Here is a 15,232-nt window from a genome sequence, read left to right on the forward strand (position 1 = left end):
CCTACTTCCTGCTATACAAATCAGATGTTAACATTATCCTGTCAGAAAAAGGCAGTTTATGTAACCAAAAAGCCTGGCTTTTTATTATTTTTTATTTACTGCTATAGCACCAAGCAGTCACAGGCACTGCCTAAATCGGTATTTATGCTATTCATTCATCTTGTCAATATCCAGAAGATTTTCAAGAATGGCCAGTTTGGGAGCCTCAAATGCGTAGTGCTCCAGGTGAGAAACATTGTGAAGAGAGTCATTATCTTTTCAATAAAGGTCCTTTTAAAGTGCCCCGTGTTGGAACACGTATAAATCAAGGCCCTTCAAACCAGTACTTAATTATGAATGTCTCAGCCATCAGCCTTAACAAGCTTGCAGCAGAAAAAGCAGAGTGTGTTGTTAAGAGAAAATCCTCAGTTAGGCTGGGACTACAGCCCAGCTGTAGTCTAGACTACAGGAACTTTATATTTAGACTACAGGAACTTTATATTTGCTCATAGAGTGTTCCTGTGGCATAAAAAAAAATGGTGTATCTCTAATGTTCTGGATGGATGAAGATTATTTTCCCATTAACAATAATAAATACCTTAATCCTATTTAAACCTTTGAAATATACCCAAAAAACAACAGTCCCTCAGCAGGATTCCCACTTGTTAAATCTGCCATAGCTCCCCCTCACAAGTGATCTTATACTACACAGTTGACATCAATTATATTCATTTTTTCAAAGGTATTTTAAAAATACTACATTATTTCTGACTCCTGCCAGTGAGCAACTGAGAGGTGATGGAGGAGAGAAAGAGATAGAGAAACATGAGCAAGGCTCCTCAACATTCATTTAGGTGTTCACCTTAAACAGCAAAACTCATTAATCCTCAGAAATTAAAGAGGTCAGTGTGCTGCTTCTGCCTCTGATGTGTTCAGCCTAGACAGGGCCTTTGCTGCCAGGAGGCAGGTCCAGCTGGGAGGGAAAGATGTTAGAAAGCCGCTGAGTCAGCCAAGAGACTCCCTGCAGATTTGCTTCATTTCTCCAAGTCACTGCCAGCTTCCTGTAGTCTCCTCCCGGATGGTCTCCTCCTGGATGCTTTTGACACGTCAGCTGCTAAAAGGACCGACTCCACTCCTTTAGGAAACTAGAAATAAGGAAGGAAAAATACTAATACACCATTAGATACCAGCAGCATCTTGTTTAGGAAGCTGCTGTCCTGAGAAACTCTGCTGTCAAAACTATGAAGGGCACTGGGACTTGAGATGAAGACTTGTCCTTTCCTTCTTCAGAGAGAATCACCTTTTGGCAATGTGACCTAATATTAGATGCAGGAGAGTTCGCGTGTTTGTTTTCCTACAGGCACCAGACTGCGTAGGACACAAAGCTTTCAGGACATTGACTGTTAAGAGCTCCGTGAAGAGGAGAGGAAGTGCTGCTCCTTGCTTTTTGACACTGCTGTTGACTAAGCACCGGTGACACGCCGGTCCGAGACGTGCACAAGGAGGGAGCACCACCCATATCTAGGCTTTCAGCCGTGGGACTTGCTGACACCACTTTAGGCAGCCTCTGCGTGAGCCTGTGAGGATCTGTATTTTACCTGAGTCCCACCAGGAACAAGCAGGCAGGTTCTGCTCACTGGAGCCCTTCCCTTTCCCTAATCAGTGATGAATAGTACACTGTCATGATCCAAGTAGGGATAGTGCAAAAAGTAGGAACTAATGGCCAGTTTCTGTCACAGCAGAATGCAAAGTGCTGTCTTATACCCTTATGCCTAGTAGAAAACATGTCTCCAAGATCTGCAAAGCAGAAGACAGTCAGACAACAAAACAGCAGACAGTAAGAGATATTTAGGTTGGAACAGGATGGATGAGACAGAAAGCTCAGGCTGTGGCAAGCTGAGTGGGCACCAGAACAGTAGACAAAGTAGAGAACTCAGTTCAATTTAATTAATGCCAACAAATAGGGGAAAAAATATTTTGTGGTATTTATTTTGAATGTAAGAGTTCACTCATTTGCTATCCCTAAGCGAGGGACTTCAATTCTTCTGTGCACTCCCGTGGAAATGAGTTACAAGCACTTCTGCTCAGCTCCGAGTTGCCCGACGTGGGATCACCTGCCCTTCCACGCAGCCCTGTTCCTTCTCCAGCAACCCTTCCGATTCCCTGCATTACCCTAAGGGGGGGGGGGCCCATGCACTGGAGAATAAGATACTGTTTATTTTTAGTAACTTCCAGTGGCAGTCACACACTTCTTGTATAAGATAATCCATGTCCAAAGCTCTGCACAGAAAGCAACCACTGGTTATCTGTCTTCTCCCTCAGCAGTACAACAGTCCCAGATTGTGTGGGGAAGATGTGTGGGTGACTGAACCACACACCTAATCTGTCATTTACGAAAAAGGATATAATGAAAATGTCATTTTAGTTTGCTCCCCCTAGCCTACAAACACATGGCATAGAAAGCTGTGGATCCATCTCCCGAATGCCATTACACAGCTCTGAAACCTCCTGGCAAATTTTGAGCATCAACTACCATTCATTAGGGTTGTTTGCTCTCAGTAAGTGACCCTTCTAACAATGCGAACAACTCAAAGACTTCCATGATTTGCAGACAGTCCAGCATTTGACAGCCTTTTCCTGTCCCCAAAGGGCAAAATTTGGAAGTATAATTGGTTGGGATGTTAGCTAGGCTCCACTGCAACACGCTTTCAATCTAAACACATTTTAAAAACCAGCTTGCTTCTCTCTGCCCTCAACTATTTATCTTAAAAAAAAGAGCTGTTTGTTTCTAGCACCCACCCAATAACCATTTTTTCCACCAGGATCTCTATATACTGCAGCAAAGCGTGGAAGTGATATATGAAAGCCCCTATCACTAACCCAATTTAAAGGAAGGTTGCTTTCTAGTTAATGACATGTGTAGCTGTCCTGGTTTCGGCGGGGATAAAGTTAATTTTCTTCCTAGTAGCTGGTACAGTGCTGTGTTTCGGATTTAGAGTGAGAATAATGTTGATAAGACACTGATGGTTTAGTTGTTGCTACGTAGTGTTTACGCTAGTCAAGGACTTGGCAGCTTCCCATGCCCTGCCAGGTGCACAAGAAGCTGGGAGGGGGCACAGCCACGACAGCTGACCCCAACTGGCCAAAGGGATATTCCATACCATATGATGTCATGCTCCCCCCCATAAACTGGGGCGAGTTGGCCAGGAAGCCAACTGATCGCCGCTCAGGGACTGGCCGGGCATCGGCCAGCAGGTGGTGAGCAGTTGCATCGCTTGTTTTTCCTGGGTTTTGTTCCTCTCTCTTTCTCTCTCTCATTGTGTTCCTCTTCATTACAATTTGTTATTATTGTTGTTATTGTTTTTGTTATTGTTATTATTTTATTCCAAGTATTAAACTGTTCTTATCTCAACCCATGATTTTTCTTACTTCTGCCTTTCCGATTCTCTCTCCCACCCCACCAGCGGGCAGGGGAGGGTGAGCAAGGAGCTATGTGGTGCTTAGTTGCCGACTGGGGTGAAACCACGACAGTAGCCTGCGTTTAACTAGATAGAGCGTAAACTACATCAGCTCTAAACCCAACTGATGCCAACATATTTTAATTTTATCATCTAGTTTGTCTACCTCGTGGGCTTCTGTGCACAAGCAGACCTGGGGTCCTACCAGCACAGGGGGAGCTCCACGGGCTACATGGGATGCACCAAGAAGGGCATCATGACAGGAGCATGGTCAGCTCCAGCATCTACAAATGTTATTTTCCTGGTTGTTCCTGACCCGAATGTTTTTATCACAAGCCCAGCATCCTTCCTAGGATTTCTGTTCCTGAAATTGCTGGAAATAGAAAAGGAAGTTTCAGTCCTTCATCAACAGAGGGAACAACTTACAAGTGGCCCTTGAGAAAACATCTCAAGAAACAATCAAACAATCCAATATGCATGATAAAAGATTCAGGACTGTGTAGCCTCAGAGTGCCTACATTATTTACCTCATGATTTTTGAGCATTTGAGACTAGCAAGGTTCAGACAGGAAGCAACCTTTGAAAGAAGTGGAAGGTCAGCATATTCCTGTACCATACCTGCTGTTTGACCTGGGTTCCCAGCCCTGATGCATATTTGACAGCTGCTCCTCAATTTCTAGTTAACAAGAGTCAATGGTTGGTTACAAAGGCTCTGAACAGTCCCAATCGTAATTTTTTTTTTTTTAAAGGCCAACCTCATACATGAGCCTGATCTGAGATACTCCCAGATTTTTAAGCACTTTCTTTCAGGTGCTTCCTGCCTAGAGAAATAAACCCACTCTCCTAGGGAAGATTCTGCTTTTATGAAAAAGAGAAGATATGAAACTCAGGACTGGGGTAGGGCATGATAGTCTAACTTTCTTCAGCAAAGAAAACACAGCAATCTCATTTATTTGATCTCTCTTGAATCCCTGCCTAGTTATCTTTGCTGGTGCTGCAGAGGTGGCGTAATTTTGACATACTTGAATTTCTGTTGCAAAAGGGATGAGAGCACTAGAGAGGAATTCTGAGGGAGGGGGAACAGTTGTTAGAGCAGATACCAACTGCAACCATAAATAAAAACTGTAAGAAATACAAGTACTAAATGAATTGGGAAGCAGCTAACAAGATCAGAACTGAGAGAGTCATACTAATTTCAGGAAGTGCTCACATTTTCATATGTAAGAGGTAACCAGAAGGGGGAAATTTAAACCATTATCACTTCACTCAACCCTGGCATTAAAACTTCTGATTTTTGAAGAGTTGACATGTATTTTTAAACACATTGTCCTTGTGCCAAGGACAGAAAATCCAGCCTCAGAGTGATTAAGTGCTGAGCTGAATGTACAGCTTCATAGACGAAGAAATAATCAATACAATATGCTAAGTGGCAGCTCTTGACCAAGACACATCAGAGGACGAAAGAAAGAGCAGGCACTTGAGGTAGACTATTAAAATTCCAAGGATTTACCATTATAAAACACGCAGTACTGCGGTACATAGTTGATATGGAAACAGAAACACCTTCAAGACAAGTATAAAGAGGGGAATCTTGCTAACAAGTTATAGCATACATAGCCTTTTTCCAATACGGGAATATTTTGTGTTTAAGTCTAAACCAGCATCAGAAAAATTCCCCAAAGGAATATGTTAAAGCATTTCTGATGACTGTGAAAGCTGTATTAAAAGGACAGCTGGAGTTTAGGAGGCATGAATTAAACGGGTCCAGATAAAAGAACATTAAACAGCTTCGTTTTCTCTCAAAAACAGACGTTGTCAGTTGGTAATAGCGTATGTACAGCTATACCTATTCAAAAGACTTGCTTTTTAGGTACATATGTCAGAGGAACAGAGTTATTTTTATGTTTGGGTTGGCAAAAAAACTCCTGGCCCTCCCAAGCAAAAAACATGCTTTTTCCTAATTTCAAGGCTGAAAAGCTGCAGTATTCCTTACTGGCAGTGGCAGCAGAGACTACACCCATCACAGCCACTGCAAAATGGAAAGGGTGATGACACATCCTACCAATGCTCTCCCTGACACACTGGCTTATCAGCAGCCCAAACGTTGGATTCAGGGTTGGGCAAGTTAGCTGGTACGTGACTGCACAAATGTGTTTCTATCTGCATTACACCTGAAGAACTCACCTCTCCGCGGGGCCACCACCCGGAGCCCGTGCAGAGCTCAGTGGAGCCCGGTGGAAGGAAGTCAATCTCTGCGACAAAGCCCCGAGTTCAGGAGACACGGATGGTTTTTTTCCAACGGACAAAGAAGGTCTCCATTTGGCAAGTTTGTGTGTCTACCACCAGTTATTCCTTGTTTTACTTGCACTATGCCCTCAGGTTTCTAAACAAGAACATTTCTGTGGCCCTGCAAACGTTACTGGAGTGTCTTCCAGATATTTGGGGAAAAAAAACCTAAAGGCCACATTTTTCTTTTTTTTCCCCCAGAATGTAAGAGAATTTGTTTGATTAGCTCCAGGAGCTTTGTTCTCTCCTTATAGTATGTGGCTGAGTTGCATTCACACACTGATGAAGACTTACTTGGGAAAGTGAAGTAAAGAAATAAGGCAAAAAGAAAATAAGCTCCAGCAGTCTAAGACCATAATTCAGAAGACACTAAAATTTACACCATCCTTTCTAGTTTTTTTGATTGATTGGTATTGGCAGCAGAGCCTCTGTGGCAGAAATAGCACCAGATGACACATTCCCATTTCCACTGAGTGTTAAAAGGTCCTTAAGAGGAATAATCAAGCTGTTAAACTTGAAGGAATAGGGAAAATTAATGCAGACTGGAGACAAATGCACCATGACAATACTGGAGGCAATGGATGCTAAAACTGATTTAGTAACTACTGCTTTGGTAGGCTCGAAATTAAGACTGGAGAGACACAACAGAAAACATGCAGTTCACTGAAGATTGTTAGTTGCAAGAACAAGGTACGAAACTGCCTGAGGGCCCACATTAGGACAGGTTGAGTCCAACTCCATTTTTGGTATGGTGTGGTAGTTAAACAAGACGTGATCCTTTACATTTCTACAGGCAATAGGCGGCGCACCATCACCCTCTGCCCACAGCGTTGCCCAGGTACACTGGAAGCAACGCACAAGCAGCGTCCAGAAGTCCTCTCTGTTGTGGCAACTCTTAGGATGCACCTGAAGCCCACCTGTCCAGCCTACTCCAGTCAGTCTGTTCTAGCACCTGTGTCTCAAGCCCCATCATGGCACACTGTCTGTAGTCTTCTTGACACGGCTCTGACTCTGTACCGGTTGCTGGACAAGTCTGAGGCATCTGTTGAAACCTTTGCGTTCGGTTTATGAAGCTACCTGCTACTCACTGCAGTAGTAGAGGCTGCCCAAACAAATAGGAAGGCAGGCCTGACCCAAAGCCAGGTTCGGACAGAGCTGTGGGGAGACCTGCCTGCAGCGGCCACACAGCCACCACTGTCACAGATTGGCTTCTCTTACTGGGAGGCAGCAGACAACGATGGGAATTTAAATATTATTACCCCTATCAGGATTCCCTCTTTGCTATAGATCAGTACATTAAATAAAGGTTATTCGGACCTGGTTTTGCCTCAGGACAAGCAACACTAAGGGATACACCGAGCCTGGATAAGCACAATCCTGTCATAGACCTGCACGCTCTAATTCTTCATATATCTGATAGCACTCACCGCTCCGAGTCCCACAAGCCCCAGTATGACTGTGGGCTACGTGAGGGGACACAGACCCATCCACAAAGCCAGGGCAAGAGACAGAGCCTTGCTGGCACTGATGTCGGGTCCTCATGTAGGAGGCAGGAGAGCTTCTTGTGCTCTTGTCCCCGGAGGGGGTGGTCAGGCAAGTCTGTATCCTTGAAGTGGATCGGCTCCTGTATTTCTTGGTAATTCGCTATTTGCTTCAAGTCCAACTGACTATTATACAGTTAGTCAACCAGTCTGAAACCTTTGCTAAGGGCTATCCCAGGATATTTTTTTATTTTGAACTTGGGAGGGGGGTGGGAGGTGGAAATCAACTAAATAAATACCGATGCAGTGAGAGAAGACACTTAAGTTTACTACCAAACAAAACCTGTTAACTGCTCCTCCAAAAGAAGTTTCAGTCTTAAATTAATTTTAAAAAAATAAATTTTCAAATAGCTCAGTTTCTTTAATTTTAAAAAGCTAATGTTAATTTTTGTTAGAAAACAGAAAAGTCTATAAGTAAAATAATATAAGCTAATAGCTCAGAATTTGGTCATTAGTTCTACCAAAAAAAAAAGCAGATAAAAATCCCATCAGCACTAGGAAAGATTGTTATAAATACCTATTTAAAACTTCAGAAACACTGTATTTACACTGTTGGCAGAGTCCTAAAATGGCAAGAATAAATTTTGCAGCACTAGGTACTTTCTAGGCACATTTTCTCTTCTTCAATTCAATTTCTCTCTGGCTTTCAACAGCAATTTTAATTACATTCACACTTACCATTTGCTTACTGCCAAGTAAAAGAAAGGCAAAGTAACATGGAAGTCAAGTAAAAAATAGTAGAGTTGTACATAATATATGTAACTGGTACTGGTGATTTGACCACTACATAAGCATGATACCTAAATATACAAATCAGTTTCTTACTTGTTTCCTCTGCTTTACACAATTCTAGAAAAAATGTGAAGCAGATGTCCAGAGTTTTAAGACCTTTAATTATCTTGACTGAACTCATCTAATCAGAACTTATCTCAAAAAGCATCCAATTTCAATTTGAGTATACTAATAGATAGTGATCTTACCTATTCCCTCAGTAGCGGGCTCAGAGGGCTTCTCACCCTCACTATCAAGGTGCTTCATCTTCCTCCACACTCGAAGTTTCCCTCCTTCATCATCCCAGCATTCGTCCTTATGCTTTTCTCCAATACATTAAAACCCTTACATCTCTCATTTTCTTCCCATACAGAAATATATAGAATCATAGAATCATAGAATCATACAGGTTGGAAAAGACCTCTAAGATCATCGAGTCCAACTGTCAACCCAACACACCATGCCCACTACACCATGTCCCTAAGGGCCTCATCTACACGTCTTTTAAATACCTCCAGGGATGGTGACTCCACCACTTCCCTGGGCAGCCTGTTCCAAGGCCTGACCACTCTTTCAGTAAAGAAATTTCTCCTAATGTTCGATCTAAACCTCCCTTGGCGCAACTTGAGGCCATTTCCTCTTGTCCTATCGCCAGTTACTTGGCAGAAGAGACCAACACCCACCTCGCTACAACCTCCTTTCAGGTAGTTGTAGAGCGCGATGAGGTCTCCCCTCAGCCTCCTCTTCTCCAGGCTAAACAACCCCAGTTCCCTCAGCTGCTCCTCATAAGACTTGTGCTCCAGGCCCTTCACCAGCTTCGTTGCCCTCCTCTGGACACGCTCCAGCACCTCCATGTCCTTCTTGTAGTGAGGAGCCCAAAACTGAACACAGTATTCGAGGTGCGGCCTCACCAGTGCCGAGTACAGGGGCACGATCACCTCCCTACTCCTGCTGGCCACACTGTTTCTGATACAGGCCAGGATGCCGTTGGCCTTCTTGGCCCCCTGGGCACACTGCCGGCTCATGTTCAGCCGGCTGTCAATCAGCACCCCCAGGTCCTTTTCCTCTGGGCAGCTTTCCAGCCACTCTTCCCCAAGCCTTTCCAGCCGCTCTTCCCCTATGCAGCAAAGGAAGACTCTTCTCTGTTTTCTTAATATTTTTCTAGACTTCCCAGTACTTGATTTCTTTTCTGACTCCCTCCAAAAACCTCAACATCCTTTAAAAGCATTGCATGCAGTTATTTTGTTTAACATCTGCGCATGATGCTGGCAACGGAAAACCTTATGTAGCCAAGAAGCAATTAATCCTTTTGTTAGAGCACTTCACCAAGAGTTTAAGTTCAACTGTTATGTTCAGAATGAGACCTGTATCTTCTTCCAGTTTCCAAGCAACAGGCTCTCTGCTGTGTCCCCCATGATTTCTTCCCCCCCCATCCCCCCCGCAAGAGGTGCATGTTTACAGTATGTCTTAAATCAGCAAAACCATCATAGAAATAGATTGCTGAGTAATTCCAATTTCACATACACTATTATACCTACCAGGATAAAGTGCTAAAGACTCTTACCAAGACTCAGTGTCAAAGAGTTTGAAGTGCACAAAAGGAGTGGATATTTTGCTCCTGCTTTTCTCGGTCATGTTCTCTGACAATAGGGAAAGCTTCCCTCCCACATTTTCCCCAGTTGTTCCCTGCGCGAATGGCAACTTTAGGAGTAAAACCCACCATAAGAATAATGAGGGGAAGGGGCAAAAACAAGGCCGGCAGAAGAACAGCTCATCATCTTTCTTCTGTGCCACGGGAATATACTATCCTGTCACTGCAGCCTCACGAGGCACACTAGATATGATTACAAGCACTCTCCTCCTCTTTCTAAGCCAACTGGAAGATCAACCACAGGAGACATCACACTGTCAGCCCCTGCTGTAAAACATGCAAAGGCTAATTATGCCATGAAGCAGACCCCAGAAACACACGCTCTTGCAGGCAATCTTTGTACACTGGAGAGGCACTTCAATACCAAAACAAAAACATCAGCTTCTCTACATATTTATAAGAGGGAACATCAGTTCCTTTCATTAGCCACTTTAAAAGCCCAGAGGAAGCTCTCATCACAGCCAGTCTTGGCCCTTCACATGAAAGCTGTCCAGCCAAGGCAGTGAAGAGCCTGGGCTGTAAGATTCAATTTCAAGTTGTTTCAGTAACAGTGTGCTATTGATATGCCCCTTGAATATTGCCCAGAGCCAAGAACACCCACACAAGTATAAAGACATAAAGCACAATGAAATCTAAAGTGAATGGGTCGATTCTCCCCTCACTTACACCAAGGCCAAGAGTATCTCGTTTAAGTAAAAAGTAGCGAGAATGAGACCCTGTAAGTCTCCAGGGAAATCTTGCCAGCTGCAAACAAAAGCGACTTGGAGTTTGTTTTTGCTCACTGACACTTGTAAGATAGTGAAACACATAGAGCGGGAGGAGAGGAAGCCCTTCACAGAACTGACTGTCCCATCCACATAAGACAAGAAAATAGTAAGGACTGACTGTCCCAAACTTCATTGTCTTTAAGTATTACCAAACCAATTTGCTTCAGAAGGGGTAGACTGCTGTTTTCCACAACTACTTCAATGCAGGAAGAATAGGACTAAAGATGCAAATGGATGATGCGCACAGTTGGGCGGGCACTTTTTAGTCAAGTAACCTGAGGGGAAAATATCTGTGGATTAGCATTTTGCTGTAGGAGGTAAGAGAGAACTGGTACAGTTGCCATCACTTGACATTTCTGATTTTGCAGACCATTATTATTAAAGGAAGAAAAAAAATATTTGCAGTTGTAAGTGAAGTCATAAAGTGCATTTGTTGATGTGGAAATTACTAAAACTTTTATGTTCAGACTTCAGGTTTTTTCTAAGTATCACCTGCAAAATGTAGGCAGCTATAACCACCTCAGAAGTTGAAAAGGCGTATTGCATGCTCTCGATTGTTTCAGCCTGTGTGTTAAATGCACATGAATACATTTTTGACTCAGGGAACAGTACCCATGAGCAGACAGCATTTCAGACACCAGCTCAAAACTCTAAACGTTACTAACAAGTCTCAAATCAAAAGGTTTTTTTCCATTTTGGACATAATAAACTTGGTGCTTACAAAAGGCTCTCAAACCAACAGGCTTTCCAGAAAAAGGCCTGTGAAAGTACTTGCCTAGTCAAACATCAGAAGTTTGCTAGTAACTAAGATTTCTTTACCACCACCACTGATTTCTGCCTCCAGAGTCAAGTGAAAAAAGTCTAACAAAAGGCCCCTTACAGCAGAAGTTAGGGAAGCTTTTCCCGTAACTCTCCCTCCTTCAAAGGGTGATGTTGATCCAAAACTTGGTCATTTAGATCTAGCTACATCAGATCCTCTGAAAGGAGCACAGACCAAGGAGAGACAATCTCCTTGTGGCAAGAGAGGTCGTTCATATGCGCCTCTTTCAGAACCAAAGACATCCCACTGATAATGCTGACAACAATAGTGGGAGATCCTAACACAGAAACAGATGAAATCACAAGCTCTCCCACCCTGATTTCCCTGGCATAGGTTTCACTTCACAACTTCAAAAAATTTTGCTGGAAGACTCCTTAGGAAACCAGAGCTGAACTGCAACTTCAGCAAGGTACAAGATTTAGATTTAAGATGCCGCAGGCAAAACAACCAAGTCTTTTCTTAGGGCTGCTGGAATTTCTTGAGGAGAATTCAGAGGGGTGCAGAAGGGAAGAAAGGTAGACCGCCTCTTGCTGAAAGACACCCTTCTGCCACACCTTCGGTAGAGAACGGAGTGACACCCAGTGTGAGCTCTCCCCTACTCCCGCCTCTGGTGGAAGGAAAAAAGGAAGCAGCAGCATTTCTCTGAAAGAATTTCCAGGGGGGTTTTTTTTGGTTTGTGGTTTGTTTTTTTTTTGGTTGGTTGGTTTTTTGGGGTGGCTTTTTTTTTCTTTTTTTTTTCTTCCCCAGGGCACAGGGAAGGAACACCTCATCTGCAGAAGACTTTCAAAAGTGAGGCTACCACGTTACAGGAACTTGGCTGAGTGATACTGGGCAAGGGCTTTTTTTGCACATTAAAAGCCAATTAGGGTCTATACAGCTGGGTTCCCATGTATTTACCACCTCACAGGCTTCTCTTTCTGATAAGCAAGTCCATTTACCAACTACTCAGCAACAGTAGTCTTGTAAAGTGTACATGTAAACAAGTCACAAGTTGTTCCATTTATTTGAGTAAATATCTGGTAAATAAAATCATCGGTAAACATTACAAAATTAAATACATTAAAAAAGCTTGCCAGTATACATAAAATTCACAAACATGTACTTCTTTTGAAAAATAAAATATGTTCAGAGCACCCTTGATATAAAATGCCTGACTAGTGTCACCTACCAGCATATGGTAGCTTATTGAACATTTTAGTTAGGACATTTTCCAGGAGGGAGCAGGGATCTCCTCTGTTCTTGCTTTTACAAGTAAGAGAACCCAAGTTAAAAAGTCTCCCCACTTCTCAGGGCAGAGCCATAAACAGACTATAATATTCATTGCCTACCTTAATAGGAGAGGAATCTGCATTCGATTAAGACCACATCACTAAATGCAAGACAGTGCTTGTAATTCATTTTGGTAGCATTGCCTTTCCTCCACTGTGAAGCAGCTTTTAAACGATGACGGACATTTCTCTAGATATCACTGCAGGTCCTTATTCAGTATAGGTTACCACAGTTTCAAGACACCATGAGGTGGAGAGGAAGTGATCTGGCAAAGCATCAAAGTCAATCAAATAACTTTAAGTCTACAAATTAAGCCCTTAAAATTCCCAATTCTCATATGCTGTAGTCTAAACAAGGAGATAGGATGAAATTCTTCGCTAGGCTGCTTTAAGGGTATTTAGAAAAATGGCAGCACTCATTTTAGTAATCTAAATTGGTACCTTCTGGTAGCAAATTTGCAATAACCACCATTTAAATAATTTACTGTAACAAACTTTTCCTTCCATCCATGTGAAACAGTATTCACAACCCACTTTATAATTTATGTACAGACAAGCACAAGAAACTTGACATCCATGAGTTAAATGTACAATCAACTGAAAAAAACGTTATCCAACTAGTTGCAAGGAGAAGTCTCCTAGCTCTGTAAATTTACAAGATCTTCTGGTTCACCACGTAGGCTTGCTGCCCCTCATCACTAACTCCTGGAGTCTTCACTTGCTTCAGTAATCCTCAAGTGAAAGTTGAGCAGCATCCAAATTGTTGATATTCTTGATAAAAAAAATTGACACTTAAAAAAGAACTTTTAAAACACAAAAGAAATTCCTTGAGTCAAAACTGAATGAAATCAAAAAAGTTGTGGAGAAAGACAACTATTTTAATAAAGGTCTTGTATTCAAAGTCCCATTTCCCTTGCCATGTCTTTTACAGGGTGCTACTACTTCAAGTTATTTATATACTCTTCTTTTGAGGGGGACTGAGTTTCCTCATTCCTCTTATCCGAGTTAGCAGCTCTTTGATAAATTCCTAGGAAAAAAGATTAGAAAATATGAGTAATTTTTATGATCCCATAATACTATGATTTTGATTTTAAAAAAAAAGATCAAAGCAAAACTATACATTTTTATTTAAGCTTTTACTGCTAAGCTGGAATTTCTCTGGCCTGATCTCCAAGAACCTTATATGCATACTCTCCATTCTCTCATCACACAGTAGAGGTGTGAACAACTAGCTTTTCCTCTACATGAGTGTTCAGGCTCAGTTGCTAGCCGTTTTTCAGGCTTTTACTACACAGGGCCTTCTACCAACTGCTGAATCAAGCAAAATCTATGCCTGGATATAATGCAAATAGTCAAAGCAGACTTTCATAGTTTCAGCCTGCAGAGAAATCAGCACTCCTGCCAAAAGAGGTGTTTCTCTTGCCACTCTCCGCACCAGCACTAGCATTTTGGTTGGCTGCGTACTCAGCTGGAACAGAAAGCTGATCTGGCTAAAAACTCGGCTGTTTTTTCTCTTGCCTTGCTACTTTCCAAGCTGGCTCAGCTCTCCGACCAGGTTCACCTCTCAGCCCCACAACACCACTCATGCCAGTCTCAGGCAAGGCAAGAACAAGTAGCCAGAGGTAGCACCACTGGCTTATGCTGTGTGAAACTGGTTGAGGAGCTCAGTGAGTGACACTGTTCTGGAAAAAAAAAAAAAATTCATGGACCAGGTCTTTATTTACAGTGATATCTTCCCCTGTTTCAGCAGACTTTCTCTTTTTGAATTGTAGGAGGACAGAAGCTAACAGAGTTGCACCATTATCTGAAATCCTTTTGGTATACAATTTCTTATAATAACTGCAGATGCATTAAAAGCTAAATCACCCCCTTACTGTCACATTGGGAGAATAATGTTTACCCATAGTACTACATATACACGTACAAAAAGGTTCTTATGAAATCATTTAGCTATAAACACAGACTGTAATTATGGATTTAGTCAGTCAGGTTGATGTGAAAGTACAAAAAGCGTGACTTCCTAGCTGAATACCTGAGGCTAAAAATTCCAGTGAACAAGGTCACCACCTAAATGACAACACAGTACCTTTCAAAAAAGTCACACTGAAACATATATTATCCAGGTGCTACACTGTGCATAAGGAAAGTCTCTGTAAATGTGTATTTTAACTTGAGAAAGATGTCAGGTTTTTCTGGTGGGACCACAATCTGGGCAGGTATCACCCCAGGAGAGCAATTTCCTTTCCTGACAGTTTATGCACGTCTATACTGTACTGCATGTACTTTTGCACCATGGTTATTGTGGCACCCACACTAGCTGTGGCTTCAACTTACAGCAGCAAAGGCAGAGCAGCATACGCATCAGCGTGGGCTGCAAACGCTCGCCGAAAACCTTTTATGTTCTTGCCTCTACTCCTGAACTAACTAGATCAAGACCAGTATAGGAATACAGCTATGTATATCAATATTGCACTTCCCATCTGGATAGACAGATAGCCTAAAGAGATGATCAGAAAAGCAGATTTATTAAGACCCCAAATCCTGCCCCTCCATCCTCTAGAAGCTGTCTTTTTCCACGTAGCACAAGCCACTGCAACAGTATCCACTCTAAAATTGTCAAGAGTACAGCACTTATCTATTCAGTGGTCAAAAAAAAGGAGGGAGATAGGTTCACTCTAAAAATTCACAGCT

General features: G+C 42.5%; 1 protein-coding gene across 1 annotated transcript in view; it reads right to left on the bottom strand.

Moving 5' to 3' along the window:
• Positions 1-12,243: 12,243 nt before the first annotated feature.
• PPP1R14C (protein phosphatase 1 regulatory inhibitor subunit 14C) overlaps positions 12,244-15,232 on the bottom strand; it is a 53,772-nt gene continuing 50,783 nt past the window's right edge. The window contains exon 4 of the mRNA XM_075148129.1: positions 12,244-13,568. Coding sequence (XP_075004230.1) covers positions 13,494-13,568 — 75 coding nt within the window. The 3' untranslated portion in view covers positions 12,244-13,493. The remainder of the gene's footprint in view (positions 13,569-15,232) is intronic.

This window comes from Calonectris borealis, chromosome 3 (assembly GCF_964195595.1).
Source record: "Calonectris borealis chromosome 3, bCalBor7.hap1.2, whole genome shotgun sequence".
Classification (NCBI taxonomy): Eukaryota; Metazoa; Chordata; class Aves; order Procellariiformes; family Procellariidae; genus Calonectris; species Calonectris borealis.